The sequence below is a fragment of the Geosmithia morbida genome, assembly GCF_012550715.1.
Source record: "Geosmithia morbida isolate 1262 chromosome Unknown scaffold_2, whole genome shotgun sequence".
Taxonomy (NCBI): domain Eukaryota; kingdom Fungi; phylum Ascomycota; class Sordariomycetes; order Hypocreales; family Bionectriaceae; genus Geosmithia; species Geosmithia morbida.
The window spans coordinates 1,874,562-1,893,009 of record NW_023336189.1 but is presented as its reverse complement, the minus strand read 5'-3'; the positions used below and the strand labels follow the sequence as shown (position 1 = coordinate 1,893,009).

General features: G+C 54.5%; 7 protein-coding genes across 7 annotated transcripts; 3 read left to right on the top strand and 4 right to left on the bottom strand.

Moving 5' to 3' along the window:
* Positions 1-278: 278 nt before the first annotated feature.
* On the bottom strand, positions 279-2,290 carry GMORB2_4221 (uridine kinase; the record flags this gene model as incomplete). The annotated part of the gene is made up of 9 exons (XM_035466196.1): positions 279-762; positions 869-1,100; positions 1,192-1,261; positions 1,331-1,416; positions 1,482-1,524; positions 1,630-1,774; positions 1,851-1,900; positions 1,969-2,046; positions 2,138-2,290. The coding sequence occupies 9 exons, from the start codon at positions 2,288-2,290 to the stop codon at positions 279-281; spliced, it is 1,341 nt and encodes a 446-aa protein (XP_035324033.1).
* Positions 2,291-3,470: 1,180 nt separating this feature from the next.
* GMORB2_4220 (Pfam:RanBPM CRA) lies at positions 3,471-4,650 on the top strand (the record flags this gene model as incomplete). The annotated part of the gene is made up of 3 exons (XM_035466195.1): positions 3,471-3,547; positions 3,776-3,971; positions 4,186-4,650. The coding sequence occupies 3 exons, from the start codon at positions 3,471-3,473 to the stop codon at positions 4,648-4,650; spliced, it is 738 nt and encodes a 245-aa protein (XP_035324032.1).
* Positions 4,651-5,100: 450 nt separating this feature from the next.
* On the bottom strand, positions 5,101-5,923 carry GMORB2_4219 (NADH dehydrogenase (ubiquinone) Fe-S protein 4; the record flags this gene model as incomplete). The annotated part of the gene is made up of 3 exons (XM_035466194.1): positions 5,101-5,410; positions 5,513-5,617; positions 5,727-5,923. 3 exons carry the CDS (start codon positions 5,921-5,923, stop codon positions 5,101-5,103), a joined length of 612 nt encoding a protein of 203 aa, XP_035324031.1.
* Positions 5,924-6,295: 372 nt separating this feature from the next.
* Positions 6,296-7,071, top strand: GMORB2_4218 (F-type H+-transporting ATPase subunit f; the record flags this gene model as incomplete). Its single annotated transcript, XM_035466193.1, has 4 exons — positions 6,296-6,343; positions 6,693-6,843; positions 6,921-6,986; positions 7,046-7,071. The coding sequence occupies 4 exons, from the start codon at positions 6,296-6,298 to the stop codon at positions 7,069-7,071; spliced, it is 291 nt and encodes a 96-aa protein (XP_035324030.1).
* Positions 7,072-8,409: 1,338 nt separating this feature from the next.
* On the top strand, positions 8,410-12,571 carry GMORB2_4217 (uncharacterized protein; the record flags this gene model as incomplete). Its single annotated transcript, XM_035466192.1, has 3 exons — positions 8,410-8,472; positions 8,620-9,127; positions 9,231-12,571. 3 exons carry the CDS (start codon positions 8,410-8,412, stop codon positions 12,569-12,571), a joined length of 3,912 nt encoding a protein of 1,303 aa, XP_035324029.1.
* A 1,145-nt stretch (positions 12,572-13,716) lies between these two features.
* On the bottom strand, positions 13,717-16,800 carry GMORB2_4216 (DNA replication licensing factor MCM6; the record flags this gene model as incomplete). The annotated part of the gene is made up of 4 exons (XM_035466191.1): positions 13,717-13,842; positions 13,942-14,118; positions 14,326-16,429; positions 16,529-16,800. The coding sequence occupies 4 exons, from the start codon at positions 16,798-16,800 to the stop codon at positions 13,717-13,719; spliced, it is 2,679 nt and encodes an 892-aa protein (XP_035324028.1).
* A 911-nt stretch (positions 16,801-17,711) lies between these two features.
* GMORB2_4215 (ribonuclease H2 subunit C) lies at positions 17,712-18,234 on the bottom strand (the record flags this gene model as incomplete). The annotated part of the gene is made up of 2 exons (XM_035466190.1): positions 17,712-18,040; positions 18,096-18,234. 2 exons carry the CDS (start codon positions 18,232-18,234, stop codon positions 17,712-17,714), a joined length of 468 nt encoding a protein of 155 aa, XP_035324027.1.
* Positions 18,235-18,448: the final 214 nt, after the last annotated feature.

The following is an 18,448-nucleotide window of genomic DNA, read 5'->3' as shown; positions in this document are numbered from 1 at the left end:
ATTCCCGATCATGATACAAAGGGTACGCGCGTTATCAATCTCTACGTTGTAATTCGATCTGCAGCATAGCACTCCGTGACCGTACTATTATATATATATATATATGTACATGTAGCATTATTACGAGTAAAACAATAGCAGTACGTATATCGGCCGTTGGTGCCTCTGCTCGTATACTCGTACTATGCTCAATTGTTGCCGTTTCCATTTGATGCTCGCATCCCAAGGTGAATATCTACCTGTACAGATGACAACACTCCCGGCCCTCTTCCCCATCATCAGCACCGGAAATATCGCTGCTCGACCCATCGGGGCTCCTGGTCCGCCAAAATGTTGCACACCACCACCGTGATCTCCGGGAACACCGTCGTAAGTCGGTGCAGACCCACTCTGCCGGCCGAGTACGTGGCCAGGACGATCCTATCCAGGGCCACGCCGTGATCAGCCAGGACCTGCACCGCCATAAGGGCCGCCCCGCCGCTGGCCATCTGCGTGTCTAGGAGTAGGACGCTCTCGTGCTCGTTAATGTCGTCGGGCAGCGTCAGATAGTGCAGCTCCGGCTCCCCGGTCGAGTAATTGGACTGGATGAGAACCCGACCCGTCCTGCAGTCCGGTATCGTCTTGTGCAGCGCTGACTCAAAGGCCGACCCGCCCCGGAGCACGATCACAGCGCTGACCTCTCCCTTTGGTGCCAGTCCCTGGTACTTGTATCCCTGGGGGGTCTCGATGACTTGGGACTTGAAATGGACGTTGTTGAGGGCTCTGTCGAAGCCTCTCCGTCAGTGAATCTGTCCCTTCATGTTCCGTCAAGGTAGAGAAAGAGAGCACGGCCCCTCTCCTGCAGACAAGGACAACAGGGGCAACTCACTGCTCGATTATCAGACTCGCCAATCGGTCAAAGTAAAAGATGAAATCCTCGGCATTGGTGTCAATGTCCTGTAGGATCGTATGCATAAACCTGAGCTGCGCCGTGTCGGGGAGTATAACGACCCGGCTCGATAGAGGTCGATCTTTGGCTTCCATCTCGAGCTTGGACAGGGCATCGCGGTGATGCCTCGATTTTTCAAACAGCTTGCGCTCAATGTATTGCACCATAATGTCTGCCATTTGTCAGATCCATTTCTATGAGTCAGGCACTTGACCGTGTCTTGGGATGAAGTGAACATTGGAGATGAATATCGGAGTACTTACCCAGTGCCACTTGGTTCTCAATACCTCTAGGGACAATCAAGTTGGCCATCTTCCTCTGAGGTTCAACGTACTGGATAGAATCATTAGCCGGGTTCGATCTTCAAATATGTCAGGATGGTTCCAGGTAATAGTTAACCACCTTCTCAAAGTTGGGCTTCACATAGGCAAACCACTGCTTGACACAGCCTTCGATATCTCGCCCTCGCTCACGGACGTCACGAATAACTGGGAGGAGACGTCAGCATATACAGATTAGAACATACGAGAAAATACCATCCGTCTCAACTTACTACGTCGTGCAAGACATGTGTCGCCGTCTGCCTCACAATATATCTATCAGGCGTCGCCGAGTTAGATGTTCGTGTATCACAGCAGTTCCCAGGCATTTAATCGAGGTATGTAGTCGAGATAGTAGGAGGGAATCGATCTCAAACATACCCCCATATCCAAAAGTTCGAGGACCCGAGGGTCGTACAGAGCAAAGATGCCTTCGAGAATGAGGACGTGCGGTGAGTAAATAGAAGTTGTCCGTTCTAGACGCTGATGCTGCTCGAAGGAATACACGGGGATCTCGGCACGCTTCCTGCGAGTGATTCCACCAATTATTAACCGGTTGAGGCCAAGTATATGGCAGACTTGGATTGCAAAAAACCTCTTACCCGGCCTTGAGGTCCCGTAACCTCTCGACGAGAATGTCAAAATCGATGGCCTATTTTCAATGAGACAACCTGAACTTTCGTATGTATGTTTTGAAGGGAGAGAGATAATATGTCATACAGCTGGCGAGTCAAAGTCGTATTCATTGGCAAATGCCAATTTGGATTGCTCAGGCGTCAGAGTCTTGTAGAAGGAATCCTATACAACTGTTAGTACACGTCCCCTACCCCTCTCTTCTCTACGTCTTCTCTTGGGTCGGCAATATTCGTACCATGGACAAGATAACAACCCAAGGAAGATTGAGTTTCCGAACAATGGCCTGGGAAATGGTTGATTTGCCCGAGCCCGAACTACCAGCCACGGCAATGATACTCACATCCGCCCATGGCGGCGAGTAAAACGACCTTTTCTGTATCGTGACATGGCTCTCTAGCTCAGTCATTTTTACGTCCCAGACCCAAGGTTCTCCTTGCTTGGTTTCGTTTGGCCTGTGTCGTTGTTGACGACGACCGATTCTCTCAAGATGGAATTGGTTATCTTCGTCGTGCGACAAAAAGTCCCCACCACACCACGGTAAAAAAAAAACAAGACGGTAGGTGCAGAAAAAAAGGGATATGTCACAAGAATATGAAGGAAGTCAAATTGTGCGGGTGAGGAAGCGGTCAGCGAGGGCGAAGAGGAAGCAAGAAAAGAGCCCAGTATAAAATTGGGCTGGGGTTAACGAACACGAGGCTGGTGAAAGGTGGCGATACCAGCAGAGATGCATGATCCTGGACTGAAGGATCGTGGGAAATCGACGAGGGTTGTGACGTTGATGGTCAGTACGAGAACGGAGGGCCACCGTTTCTGCGTTAATCTACCGTATATTAAAACGTAAACAGCGCAGTTCAACTGAGCCAACTGTCCTTTTTTTCAGTGAACGATGTGCTGGAGAACTACTGTCACTAAGAGGATTGCACGCTCATGGGTCGTCTAGCTGAGCTGTGATCGACGTTTTTGGGGTTACCGTATAATAGTATGTATATATCTTCATATGAGGACGAATAAGAAAGACTGTTGGCAGAGAAGACACTTATTGACACCACGAGACTGATTTCTCACTTTGCATGTGACCGTCTTTGTGATGCTCGCATAAGGGAAAACGGAGCTTGGGATCGAATACGGGACGCCAATGCCTATCATCAGCATGCATCGGCTGCTGACTCATCTGCTACTAGCCGCAGGGCAGGGCTCCAGTGTATAACTTCATCTAATTGGTCGGGTGCTTCTTCGGCCCGTAATAACTCCCCTCTGCTCCTGTCAAGCTTCAGTATTTTTTCTCCAACTCTAGTTTCTCTTCTTTATCTTCCTTTCATCACCTTTCAGAAAAGCTTTCTGTCTGCCCTGGGATTCTTTCCTGCGCAGCAAACGTATCCGATGCCGCCCACTTGAATAGGCACCCCTTTGTAAAACTTCGGTGCCTGTCACTGTTGTTTTTCAACAATCTGTCTTTTTCTCTCCCAACCGTCCTCCTTCCCCGCCTCTCAGCCTCACTCAGGCAACGTGCTGGGCTGCCGACAGACTACGAGACGGAATAGGGCGTGACTCGCTGACAGAGACACTGAGCTCTGTACATTTCTATAATGTCGTCGTCTTCTACAACCACACCGGCCAAGCACGACTGGGAGCGTCGGGTATGGGAGGCTAAGCCCCCGAAAAGGTACGACTACTACATCTCCTAATCTTCATTTCCTTGGCCACCGTCTCCCCCCCAGACCAACCCACGCGACTATATGATGATTGCTTTATCAATGGGAATCTCTCCTAGATATCAATGCGGAGAAAACGATATCACTTCTTCTTCACCTGAATCTCGCGTCCTTCTTTCCTTCACTTGAACCTACAGATCATCCTGTCTTTTACGGTGTGACTAACAACGACCCTATAGTGATATCAATGCTCTGATTATGCACTACTTCAATGTAGAGGGCTACCCCAAGGCGGCTGCCAATTTTGCAAGGGAGGCCAACCTTCCGGACCGAGATGAAGAGGATTTCCTGCAGGCTCGGTGGGATATTCGGGACCATATCTACAATGGTAGGTTTGAGGCTGCCATTGAGGCCCTTAATGATATCAACCCTTCGGTATGTTACGCTACCTCTTATGCCACTCTTGTTGTCCTTCTACTCTACCACCCATACCCTGATGATTAAAACATGAGTTTATACATGCACCACGCTTAGGCCTCCGGGCCGTTGATGATAAACAACCACCTTTTATGAACAAATCCCCACTCATCAAAATTTTCTTGCTTGGATTTGCAAAACATGTGATTCATGTTCTGACCATGAATTATAGATTCTCGAGGAAGACGAGGGCCTCCACTTTTTGCTGCTCCGGCTCCAGCTTATCGAGCTGATCCGGTCATGTAGCGCGCCTGACGGTGACGTCTCGCAAGCGATACAGTTCGCTACGGAACACTTGGGCCCCCGTGCACCGGCCAACCCTCAGTTCCTGGAAGACCTGGAGCTGACGATGGCTCTTCTCATGATCCCCCACGACTCTCTGGAGCCGCAGCTGGCTGCACTCCTCGACCCAGCTCTTCGTCAAGACGCTGCCGAAAAAGTCAACAGTGCCATCATGGCCAACCGCTCCCTGCAGACAGCGTCGGGTCTTCGTACGCTTCTCAGGATGCGATGCTACACCGAGAACCGAGCCCGTGAATACGGCATACCTATCCCACCTAAGCTCGATATCGGCTTGCGCAGTGAAGACAATGATGGTTCCAACAATGACACACCTGAAGTTGTGATGACGGTCTAAACGGTTTTTTTTTTTAATGATGATGCTTCTCGTTTGCGTGTATAATGATTCCATGGCGTTGGTCCTGAAGGAAAGGGAACCACTGCCTCATGTTTTGATTACTGCTTTTTGAGCGACTCTGGAGGCAAATTTGGGATCCGCTCGAGGCGTTCTTATATTTTCTACTACCAGTATACCAGCCCGAGGGCAACAATGACACTGTCTATACAGGTCTTGCACAACTCGTGAGTGCCACGATGCTTTATACAACTACATTATAGTTGATATGGTATGACGGGGAAAAGGTGATAGTGATTGCGTCTTGTATGTACAGTAAGTGGTCAGCTGGGATCCGTGGCTGGGCCTTTGCCCCCCATATTGATCTCTTTCTAATACCTCTTTCTCCCTTAGCAGCTACAAACAGCGATCCTTTTCTTGTTTTATCTCTACCTGGACCTGGCCTCAAACGGTTTACTTGGTCCTGATGTGCTTGAGCTTTCTCTCCGAGTAGAGAAAGTTGTTGGCGTAGGCCTTGACACCAAAGTTGCGCTCTTTGGGTTCCTGGACAAAGTACTCGTAGCCTTGCCTCTCAGCGAAGCGAATGGCGGCCTCCTTGGTGTTGAAGTGGATGTTGGTGCCCTGCATGAAGTCGCCAGACGACTGCCATCCCATCAGAGGGTTCTCCCACCTGTGACCCTTGGGGAGAATGTCCCAGTCCATGCGCCAGTGGGTGCTGCGGAAGGAGCCAGATTGGGTGGCGGGTTTGGCTTCCTTGTAGATGCTGTGATGGATGTCAGCCATGTTACCGTTGTCGCATCTCAGTGTGTTTCTACTAGAGATGAAGTAGTTTGGAGAAGAGACAGACAAGTAGGGAGAAACATACCGGACGGTGCGAGCTTGGAGCTCCAATGGTGCACCAGATGTGACGGCTGCAGGGACGACGTCCTCTGTACCATCCTGGATACGCTTCGGGACAGGGGTGTAGGTCCTAGAGACAGAAGTCCAATCAGTACTACTATATACATGCATGCATAGATACATCTCTCTCTGAGCTTTGAGAGTAGATTGGCGAGAGACGGAGAGAGAGTTAAACGCACGACGTAGCTTTGTCGGGAGCGATGGAGTAGTCTGGCTGGCTGGACTCGGAAGGACCAGTAGGCACAGGCGTCGTAGCCGAGTTGGGAGCAGCAGCAGCGGCGGCGGCAGTAGTTGTCTTGAAGCGAACGGGGGAGACGGAGGGTGCGACAGCCGACCGCAGGAGCCTAGCTGCGCCCTGGGAACGGATTGAGGCCATGGTGACGGTTGATTGACGGGTGAGGGATTCGACTGATGCAATTCAATCCGGGTACTCACTAGGATTGAGTAGTTCGAGAATATGGGGTTTGGGGCCCGTCCGTGGGCTTGACGTGGAGTTGTTGTGGAGAGGATTACTCGGAGAGAATGGGGTAAGCTTTGATTGGATGAAGCGGAAGAATATTTTCCCCGGGTTCCGATGTTCCACCGTCTGCGGCTTTGGCCTTTTTGAGTCCTTTTTCGGGGAAACTCGTCGCTAGCAGCAACCGAAGAGAGAAGATAGAGAGAATCCCTTTCCCTTAAATCCACCACCATCTCAATTCAATCAACCCGCAGCATCTAGACATCTCCCCCCCCACCTTCAACCGCCAATATGAGTTTCGTTCAGCGCCGCGCCCTCTCGACCCTCATCCCCCCTAAGGTGCGTGGTTTCCCCGAGGGATGGTCAATCTCGAAATCCTTGCTCTTTTCGGGTCAACGGGAGAGAGAGAGACTGGACAACCCCCCCCCTTGCCCCCTCCTCAAAAACATGATGATGCTGACTTGGCGGTTACATAGGTGGCTTCTCCCAAGGTACGATGCCAAAATTCCCCATTCGATCCCTCAATTTGAAGCCCTCCCCCACAACGCGCAATCGAGCGCGCGCGTCCGAATCGTCTTGTCAAAGAGGGATATCCCAGCTTGCAGGGATATCGTGAGCTTCCATGCGGCGACATTGGATATACTCAGACAATTGGCTTGGCTCAGAGGCTAACGTGGGTTCAAAATAGGCCATCGGCGGCGCTCCTGACGCTCTGCGCATGCAGCGTGTCGTCAGCTTCTACGAGAAGCTCCCCCGTGGTGCCGCCCCCCAGGTCCAGGCCAAGGGTCTCCTGGGCCGCTACCAGGCCAAGTACTTTGGCAAGAACGCGTCGGTGAAGCGTACGTTTTCTTCCCCTTCCCTTCTTGAAGTTGTGGGGACGAGATAATTGGAACCTCCTTACTGACGAAGCTTGCAGCCGTCATCCACGCCCTCGTCTTCCTCGTCGGCATTGGCTACGCCCAGAACTACTACTTCCACCTCCGTACGTCTTTCTTCTACCTCTCCTCTCTTTCCTCACAGGAGTACTGACATTCTTCCAAGGTCACCACAAGAACAACGCTCACTAAATGGCTCGAGATGGATGATGGAAACTCGGATGGGACGTCGCCATTTTTATCACCGCCACCACCTTCATCAACAACAACAAGAACAACAAATCCTTCCTCCGAGTGCGGCAAATGGCTGTGTACATAACCTGGAACTACTAGAGCGTGTCTTGGCGCAATAACAAGCTTCCCTTTGTACCTCGTGTCAAAGTGTCAACTGTGACTGGCTTCAAGATGTGTCTTTTCTATCTCCTCATCCTTCTAGAGCCAAGCTTCGGTAGCCGTAAGACACGGCATAAACTGTATTAGTGTACCTAGGTGATGATCAAGCCAAATAATATCACGATTGTCCACTGGCGATGCTCCTGACATATTTTTTACTCTAGTACTAAGCAACAAATGTCTATCATGAATGGACGGCAAGCTCTGCAAATACAGCCGGTGTCGGCTGTATCCTCGGTTGGCTGCAGAATTGAGCTCATACGTACATGCTGGATGCGGCGATTTCTGGGCAGGCAGTGCTGGCCAGTTGTCCGGCAGTTACTGTACACTACTACCAGTAGCCTCCATGTAGCTGGTGGGGGATTATAGCGAATCTAGTGCTGTATTTCCAGGCCATTTAGCGGGTTGCTACACTGTAAGCACAGGGATAAACACCCCCCTTCCGCTGACAACTGGCCTTTAGAGAAAAAAAAAAAGAAAAAAGAAAGAAGGTGCCCATGTGTGAATTGGCCGCCTAAGTAGTGACTTACAGTGGTGGACAGGCCCAAGGGAATCTCGTATGCATCCACTTATAGCGCACGTAGCGCACTGACCGGTGGCTCTTGCTTGCCTACCTTCCCGTGCCCAGTTGCACCTGCCGCACCTGCACTGCAAGAACTGCACAGCAAACCTCGTCACAGCCGCATGGCCAAAAGCCTTTCCTCTCCTCCATCGTCTCCCTCGCAATCCAAGCACCTACCCCCCCTCTCTCCCCCCTTCCTCCCTTCTCTCCTTTCTCTTTTTCCTTCTTTTTAGTACTCAACTTCATCGCGGCCGCAGCTGAATCATCGGTCCAATAATCCCTTTTTTTGATCCGATCGTCTATCGACCCACGAGCGTTGCGTGATACCCTTCCCCGCCGATTGTACATCAGACCAACCGCCGAGGTTCCACACCCTCCCCCAAGGCCACCACATCGTTGTTCGCGCGAGTTGGTCCATCTAGCTTTATCTTACGCCTCGCAAACCCCCAAAAAATTGTCAGCTGTCTTGCTCAGCTCTCACGCGCTCAGCTCAAATCTCGTGTCTCCAATACGAGTGCCCCACGGCAATCGAGTCAACGTGTCGCATCATCCACGGCGCCCCTCCACGACGTATGATGGCCACAGCGCCCACTGTTGATAGTCCTGCCGATGTGTCTACCTCGCCAAACCACGAGCTTGTGAGTATTCAGAGATGGATAAGAAGAGATGGAACGCCCCTCGGATGTCGAGCGTGGACACGGGAATATAAACCGTTTGGGAGGAGCTGTGCTTTGGGCATATTGTCGTGTGGGCCCGAAAACTGACATTCGAGGGAAAAAAACTAGTTAAGCACTGCGCAAGAACAACAACAGCAGCAGCAGCAGCAGCATCATGTCGACGACTCAACAGCCCCGGCTATGAATGGTACAAGCAACCACGATGAAGTCGAGAATAAGCGCATCACCAGCGTCGAAGACCAGACAAACTCGGCCGACGCCAGCGCCAGCGGTGGCTCGGATACCGAAGCTTCTCGCACAGACAGCTCCAAGACGAAGGACCATGGCCGCACTACGCCGTCCCTTAAGAAGCCTGCTACGTTCAAGGCCGTGTCCGTCAACAAGACCTTCCTCGCTTCCAAAGCACCACCCCCCGCCAGCATCACCAAGACTAGCGACAAGATCAAGAGCGGTTCCAATACGCCACCTCCGGGTTCTACCTCCCTGTCCGCCGCTCGCCCACGCTTGATTGCCAAGACCGGCAACGCACGCGACGCGGCTTCTCGCGCTGCGGCCATGAATGGAGGCAAGCCCGCCTCTGCCCCGGATCCTAGTGCCGTCTGGAACAAGAACAGGCGTACGTTGAAAACCCCCCTTCTCGGATAGAGAAGCACGCTGCGTTATGCGCCTCACCCGTTTGACCTTCAGCTGACAAATATCCTTTTGGTCCCATCTCACAGCCGTCCCAGCTCCAGACCCAAAAAAGTTGACCGATGATGAGCTCAAGAAATATGGAATCCATGTCGCTAGCCGCCTCGAGGAGGAAGATACGCAAGGGCAGAACAAATGGGCCGATCTGGACGATGATGACGAGGACTGGACTCCCGAGGCTATTACCTGGACCGACGGTACCAAGACGACCCTGCCCCATAACGAAGAAGGTCACGGCCATGAAGAGTCGCCAGGGGCCCATGGCGCAGAGCCAGATAAGGCAGGGCCACCTGCTCCCTCCCCAGCACCAGCACCAGCACCAGCACCAGCAGCCGCTGTTGCCTCCGTTACTGCCGCCCACCCGAAGCCCGCTGGTCTCCCCTCTGGTCGGGTCATGGTCCTTAGAAGCGCTGCCCCAGAAAAGCCTTCGCTAGTGGCCAAGCCCCCGTTGCCGCAGCAGCCAGCCAAATCTCCCTGGGCCACACTCCCCCCCGTGGATAGGACCTCTCCGTCTATCCCTGACCATTCGGCTCCCTTCTTCCGCGGAGGTCCCGGGGAGCCCATGACCCTAAGGAACAACAACCACATGGGCTACCCGCCGCCTCCGACCAGGGAACTTGCCGCTGACGAGTTTGGTGGTCGCTCATCGTGGCGTGAAGGAGCGTCACACGGGAACCGAGAGCTTTTCAACTCCCAATCTGGGCGCTATGAACCCGTCCCTGATGGCCGCGGAGCCTTCAGGGCAGACCAGGCCAGACACACGTCGGTCTTGCAGCGGCCTTCGGCTGGTGGCGACCACCCTGCTGAACCGTCAAGCGCATTCCAGACCCGCAGGACCAGCCACGATGGCAGCCACTTTGCAAGGCGACGCGGGTCTTCCAACGTCAGCGGTGGGAGCGGGACCGTTTTCCAGCGCCAGGGCAAACTCCCAGACGGGTATATACACCCGCCTACTGACCCAGCCGGAATTCAGAGATCTTCTTCGCATGCCGGATCTGTGGCAAGCCCCGTCTCGCCATCAGTCATGCCAGCTTCGCACGGCAGATACCCACACCAAGGCCAGCATGGATACCCCCCCGGGCCATCACCAGGAACCACCTTTGCTAGCCTGAATCAGGACCCGCCGGGAGGGGGTTTCCCCCAGGCCCCGGCGCCGCAGTCGATGGACGATATCGAGTTCCAGAGAAACCTCATGCGAGAGCGCACAGAACTCGCTCGTAAGCGTCGACAGGAACAGGAGGCTGCCGAGGAGGCTGCCAAGCGTGAACGCATCCAGAAGAAACTCGATGCTATGGGCCCTCCGCCCAAGAAAAAGGGCGACAAGCCCGAGGCGTCCCCGACCAAGGAAGAGCTACCCAGGCCGACGCAGATCCAGAAGAGAGTCCATCCCGACCCCCCTAGTACACCGGCTCAGACCCACGCCCAACCTCATGCTTCGGGTCAGGCCCAGGATCAGGTCCCCGCTCAGGGTCCTTTGTCCTCGGGAGAGCCTGTAGACGGAGTAGACGGAAAGGCCGGTCCACGCCACGCGGACAATGGCCTGCCTCATTACTCGGCCCCGAGACGTGCCTCCCACGGCCAGGAGTCACGACAGCCCCTCTGGGCTGGTGGCCGCTCTGACCGCCTCGGCGGTTGGGTTCCCGGCGCCCCAGCGCCTATCCGCAGTGTGTGGGGGTCCCCCAACAACGACCGCGGCCTCGGCAACGGTACATTTAACCCTGACCTAGGTCGTATACCGGGCTCGCAACCTGAGCCCCAGGGGCAGGCTCAGCCGGGCAAGGGGCCGGCACCCATCGGCCCGCCTGTCGCTCCTCCAGCAGAGTCGCCCCGAAGCCGTCCCGCGCAGCCGCCGCCACCTGGGCTGATTGGATCGCGCCCGTCTCGCTACACGGCGCCGGGTTCGGACCTCCTCTCTTCCAGCAGGTGGGCCAACTCGGTCATTGAGAGCGATAAGAGGCTGGCTGCTGAGCGAACCGCCACCGACCGTTCTACATCGCTCGAGGACACTCAGCCATCCATCAAGGATAAATGGCGCCCCGTCTCCGTCGCCGGCGACGGCTCGAGGCTCGCCATGGGCGGTAGCGGTGTTCCGGCGGCTGGAGGAGAGCTTCCTGCACACACACCTGCAACCCACACCGGTGTCATCGGCTCAGGCACTGCCAATAGCTCTATCCTGTCGCAACCAGGACAGGGCCCGTCTTCACAGGCAAGGACATCTCGCTTCTTCCCCTCTAGGGATGCCAGAGTCGATGGCATGACTACCCACTCGTCTCGGTCCGCTTCCCCGACGCCGCCTCCTCCAACCTTGGAAGGCCACCCGGTCTACGATGGGAGCACCGTTCACCCTCACGTGTCGCTTCCTAGGCCTCATCCTGTCGTCAAGCTCCCTCCCTCCGTGGCTCAACCGCAACCGCCTCGCCAGCAGCCTCAACAGGCGCATGTTCGCCCTGCTCCGCTGGCTTGGGCGACCCAGACGCCTTACACAGGTGGCACGGCGTCATCTCAGCAGCAGCAGCCGAATAAGCAGTCCCGTCTATCTGGCGAGAAGGCGGCGACGCAGAGGGATTGGCAGAAGAGGATCGATACACTGCTCAACAACGACAACAAGCACGCGTCGCCCAAGCCCATGGTTGTCGACGCCTCGAGCAAGAGTGCGCTGGATCAAGCTCTGGTCGAAGATGCAGCCACCGTGTCCCTGCCCACCCCGCTACTGCTCTCTGACGGCGTCGTCCCCGCTGCCCTGGTCCAGGACAGCTCATCCAAACCCCTGGCTGAGGAATGCTTCAACGAGCCCGAGATTGGCTCGCTGCCCCTCGTCAAGCTGCCGCATATCGTCCCCGACGCTGCCTGGCAGCCAGCAGAGGTGCCTGCCAAGTCTCTGCCCAAGAGGTTCGTCGTCCAGGCTGCCGCTGCGGAGCCTTTCCACTTCGTCATCGAGTCGGGCAACAGTGTCGGCGCTGTGAGGATTCACCTGCCCGGTATGGGACCGGCCAAGACTATTTCAGGATTCTTCCAGTCGTCTAGCAGCCGAGGGAGTCGAAGCGGAGGAGGTGGCGGCATCGGTGGCCATGGAAAATCCAGCAGAGGCCACCGTAGTACCCACCGCAACAGCGAAAAGACGGACCCGAGCTCTCACCCTCACCCTCAGCGTGAGACTGCGCCTGCAACCCCTTCGTCCAACAACAACAACAACAACAACAACAACAACAACAACAACAATAACAACAGCAGCAGCAGCAACAACCACGGTAGCGGCAGCAATGGCCAGAGTCATAACCACAGCGGACGTCGTGCACGCGGAGGCAACCGCAAGACGTCCGAGAACTGGAACAACCGCCGCGCCCAGAACCAGTCCTCCACACAGGCATAGGTTGCTACTCTAGACGGGACAAACAAGGCAGAAACAGAAGAGGATAGCAAACGGCGTCAGATCAAACGTCATTGCTACTACCACGGTCGAAAGCAGCCTTCTCATTACAAACAAGACAACAATGGCATCAAAGCCACGACATAAACAGGAAACATTGTACAACAGCAAAAACTCTTTTGAAGAAACAACACTGCAAGGAGAGAGGGAGGAGGACCCAGGGAGGAGGACCCAAGGCCAGGGCCGTTGTCATCACATCCTTCCCTCCCCTTTTGAAGCGGAAAAAAGGTTATATATATGCTATGCCAACCTTGTTCTTTTTTCATAGTCGGGATCAATAAGTTGTCCCTTCTATTTTTGCAAGGGAAACAGGGAGAGGGAGAGAGAGTTCCGAGTATTTATGTTTCTTTCCCTTTTTACTTTTGTATCAATGAGCGCCGGATTGCAAATAGGGGCTTTTTTTTTGTTACCATCCAGGAAGCTCCCATTACAACATAGTTCCTTTTCTTACTTACCTTTTTCCTTATCACACTCTTCTCTTTGATTCTACCCGGTTGTCTGATTCCCTTTCTCAAAGCCAGGAAAGAGATGCCTATCTTTTTTCTCTGTCTCCCTCCAGTCTTCTTGTTTCTTCCTCCCTATTCTTCTTGTTCCTCCTGGTCAAAGCTCTCTTCCAGCCGAATCAACGAATCTTATTGACCGTGTTTTTTGTGTTCTTTCTTCCCCTCTTTTTTTTTCTAGTTCCTCATGTCATTTCACGAAAGAGAAAGGTAAAGAGAAAAGGGAATGAGAGGCGTTGGTAACGGATATGGGCAAGAAGAAGAGGGAACATGCGGTTTTCGTCTAGTTATTATACGCTCTTTGGGAGACTTGACCTTGGGAACCAGGAAGATGTCGAGGGTCAATATCAACTTGATTTGCGTCGATTCATTTTGTGACAAAGAAACAAGAAAATGAAAAATGTATCTGACAGACATATAAATTGCCCAACTCCTAAACTCCAATCCCTTGACGTGGCGAGTCGGACGTCCACCTTATCATATAAAACATGCCGTCATTGATACAGGCCCAGCCTGTGTTTTTCCCCCTTTATGCCATCATTTCTTACATATTTTTTTTTTCTATCAACGACGATGAAACACGACAAATTAGAATTCCTCAACTGCGCAGTTGGGATGGAGCACGAAGACGACTTGAGAAGTCGAAGAGGCAGATGTACTCGGTTGATCGCCATCTGTGAGACCTTCGCCACGGAGAGCCATGAGAATGTTTTCCTGTGTATTGTTAGTATATACACGTGAATACCACGAGAAACTGAATGAAAGTAAGAGAATTTTGAGAAGGATAGGCAGAGGTGGGAAACGCAGTCATACCTTGACCATCTTCTTCAAAACCATATTGGCAAGAGCCTTCTCCAGATGGTAATCTTCCTCGCCGTCGAGCTGATCCTCATTCTGCTCAAGGTACCAGTCTACCAGGACCTGGCCGTTGACGCCATCTCCTGTGCCGGCCTCGTCGTCGTTGATGCGCTGGACAAAGGCGTTGACCATCTTGATGTACTTTTCGTACGTGATTGTGAGCTTGCGCTTCCCTCCTCCCTGACCGTCAGTGGCAGTGGCAGCAGCAGCAGCAGCAGCAGCCGGGCCGGCAGCGGTGTTGGCAGCACGCAGGAGAGTCTGGGAGTCTTCCTCTTCCTCTTCCCGCGTCTCCCTGTCGACATCATCGTCAGCCATGATCTCGACGTCGTCGTGCTCGACCGAGATGATGCTCGACCTGAGGAGGGTGTAAGCCTCGTTGACCATGTCGGGCGTGATGTCTTCGGTGCAGTTGACCTTGGCGATGGCCTCGGACAGACGGATCATGGACTCGAGCTGGCGGACCGTGATGCGGTACGAGTTCTTGCCCACGCCGCCCTGGCTGTCGTCGGCGCGGAGCTCCTTGTACCGCTGGACGAGGAGGTCCTTGGCCTCGGGCGTGAACTCGGGCCGGAACGTCTTGGCGAAGCGGATATACCGCTGCAGCTGCTCCGTGCTGAACTCGGGCTCCACCGCCTCGTCGCGCAGCTGGTGGATGGCCACGATGTGCTCGGCCAAGTGTCGGTCCACCTGCTCGTTGCACTCGTCCAACACGACGAAGAAGAGGTCGAAGCGCGACATGATGGGCGCCGACATGTTGATGTTGGCGCGAAGCGTCGTCTTGCGATTGTATCGACCGCCCACCGGGTTGGCGGCGGCCAGGATCGACGTCCGCGCGTTGAGCGTCGCGTGGATGCCTGCCTTGGCGATCGAGATGGTCTGCTGCTCCATGGCCTCGTGGATTGCCACCTGGTCGGCTATGTCCATCTTGTCGAATTCGTCAATGGCGCACACGCCATTATCTGCCAGCATCAGCGCTCCTGCCTCAATCGTGAACTCGCCCGTCTCCTCGTCCTTGACCACGGCCGCCGTCAGACCGGCCGCCGACGATGCCTTGCCGCTCGTGTACACGGCCCGGGGCGCAAACGAGCACACGTACTTGAGAAACTGCGACTTGGATGTCGACGGGTCGCCCACGATGCAGATGTTGATATCGCCGCGCAGCTGCATGCCCTCGGCCGTCGACTTGTGCACGCCAGACACGAGCTGCAGCAGCAGACCCTTCTTGACGTACTCGTGCCCGTACACCATGGGCGCCATCGAGTTGACCAGCCGCGAGTAGATGCCCTCGGCGTGCACCATATCTCGCAGCTCCTCAATCTCGGACGGGTTCATCGACGCCAGCACCGCTGCCTGCGCTTCCTCCACCGACTGCTCCGTTTCGGCCGCGTTGTTGTGCGTCATGGCATTGACAATGTCTGCCGCGCTGTTGGCCGCCGACTGGCCCGACGACGTCGTGTCGGGAGTCACCATACAGGCAAGGAAGGCGAGGCGATAAGTGAGATCGCGCACACCTAGGGCTTTCAGACCCGTGATACCGCTGCCGCCCGCGTCGTCGCCACGTCCACCGTCCCGGTCATCGCGGATAGACGAGGGCTTCATTCCGGGCAGACCCAGCTGGCTGACGTCGGGGACGACGATGAGAGCGCCCGTGAAGACGCATTTCTCACCGGCTTTGGCGCGGTCGACAATCTCGCCGCGCAGGATGACGTCCATAGTGCGGGGCATGCTGCCCGTGGGGATCTCGGAGCTGTTCTCCTGGATGCGCACCTTCTGCCAGTCGACAAAGGTGCTGTGGCGGATGTCGAGGCGCCACGACACGCGGTTCTGGCACGTCGCGTTGGGGCATTGCGTCGGCTCGGTGTAGCGGAATGTCTGTTCGACGTTGGGTACGACGGTGCGGCAGGCCTCGCAGTTGAAGGTGGCGAGGGACAGCTCGGGCCGCACCTCGGACGTGCGCGTCACCGTTCCCGATATCGACAGCAGCTGGCCGATATTGGCGGACCGCAGGGCGCGCACGCGATTAACCAGCGGAAGGTTGTAGAAGGCGATGGAGAAGAGCCTGTCAGTATGCTGGCGGTCGCCCCTCCGCTGCGACGACGACACTGAAGTCGGGTCCGTCTGGCTGCCGGAGCCCATGTGGCTGGCGGCCGACGTCGTCAGGTTGCTGGCCGAGTTGGGCTGACGGTGCTCGCGAAAGTACTGCGGCTCGAACTTGGCAATCATGTTGTGCAGGGCCGTCGTCAGGAAGGGCATGAAGCGGTAGTACTGGCTCACGATGGCGTCGGCCAAGCTGCCGTTCTGGTAAGAGTTGACGTGCTGGAAGTCGACATACAGCGTCGACAATTGGTATGTGCGCATGCCCTTGATCTGGGCCACGTAGTACTTGTCTGTGGTGACGGCGCTGGAGGCGGGGGCGCCCGACATGTTGGGATCCTCTGTGTAGCTATCAGATGCAAACGGTTTCCTTGTCAGCACCATTGCAGAAAGGGAGAGAGATGGGGGGAGAGTATAGAAGATAAGAAGATAGAGGGCAGTAGCTCACTTCTCAAGAAATTGCTGAAAGTTGTCCTGCACCATCTTGCCGATGCGATCCTCGACAAGCGGCACATTTGCTGCATCTGGCCGTCGCGAACTGTGGGGGACCTGATCATCTGCGAATCCATCCTCATCAATATCACTGGCAGCACCGATGCTCTCAGATGGGGGGCCGCGAGGTCTGGCCGAAGACGAAGAGGGGAAACCCATGGCCCTGGGGGTCGACGCCGCCCGTGAGGGGGCGTCGGACATGGGGAAACCAGCCTCGCTGGAGGCCATGATTAATGGAGAGATGGATAGGGAATGTATGAGGGATTAAAGAAGAAGGAGGAAAGAGTCAAAGGAGAGATATGGAGGCTGTGATCGCAATGGCAGAGAGAAAGAGAGAGAGAGAAGGGTAGGAGGCAAGGCGACACCCTCGTGGATGGTGATGGGACGGCAGCAAAGTTGACGATAAGCGGGAGATCAGGGAGAGAAAGATTGGAATCAGGGCTAAATTGAGCAACGCGTCTAGAACACGTAGATGACGCGTCGAGGGGCTTGCAGTTGACGCGACTTTAATTGATTGCATTGCACCAAGTCGATTCGTTGAGTTCTGATTACCCTATAGGTTCGGCCCTGGGCTTCCTGCTGGCGACAGCACACGACGATCCGTAAATGTGAATACAGCGGTCTCTGCCTACTAGTGCATCCTAGGTCGATACATGTGTCTGATTGCTTGATTCAAAAGGACAAGAAAATCATCCATGAAGCTACTTACAGATGTGAGTGCGGCAGCAGTTCCTGGCTGCTCGGTCAAGCATTCTTGGGTGCTACAGCCTGGGCTCGGCAGCATATGCAGCTAGATTCTCTCTTCATGCGTATTCATACAGATAATGCTTATGGATGATTCGTGAGTGGAGAGATCAGAAGCAGCCACTTGATTAGTTTTGAACAATGAATTCATCCAAGCTGTCCTCATCTTTGTCATCGTACAGTCCCAATCAATACCGGACGGGAATAAAAGTGTAGACAACGTAATCCAAATCATATCTGCCCCGAGTATAGAAGCTGCGGCCTCTCTCCATATCTAAATCAGAGCATATCTGCTCCTTACTTCTGTGAGTTGCCTCCCGGCTTGGGATACGCATGAATCTACCATAGGTCAGCATGAAGAGTCTCCAACGGACAACTCCCCAAGAAGGGAAATATCACCAACCTACCTTTTCCGAAACCTGCAGCCACTCTTCTATACTTCTGATGTACGGATCTTCCTCTGACAAAGCGACACTCTCGTGCCCCCAGACAACGATGCTGTCAAACTCGGCCGTGACCCGCAATGACCCCGTCTCCGCCGGCTTCTCTGCATCCGCATCTCCATCTTCCCTCGACGCCTCTTCTGACAAGGGTTGACCTGCACCGTTGGTCTGCTGCTTCTCCTTTGTCTCGCGCTCGGCTACGACGCCTCGGTACTGTTCGGGGAGGACTGTCGTCTTACCCTTGAGTCGCCGACCGCGGAAGTAGGCAATGTTGGTGCCGTCTATAGCGGATTAGCCAGAGAGATATGCATCCCTGCGTAGAAGAAGAGGACTCACCTTCGGTCGTTGTGGGATTCCAGTAGCTGTCAATGGAGCCGAGAGGCCCGTCGTGGTGGACGTGACATGGGAGAAGGTTGGCCACTGATTTTGGAGGATGAGCATCGGCCTCTTTGATTGATAGGATTGGTTGAGCCATGATCGGGTAGTGCTTAGTGGAGGGTACGCCGTGTGCAGCTCTTGAAGATCGAAGATGGTAGATAGTTGAGGTTGAAGCTGGGAGACGCGTTTTGCGCGTAAAGTAGAGTGTGTGTGGGGCCTATATTATGTGACAGATCCAACAAGCACTCGCATATGCCATCTGCCATCTACCGGCATTATTGCATCATTACATCATGACTTAGTTCTCTGCA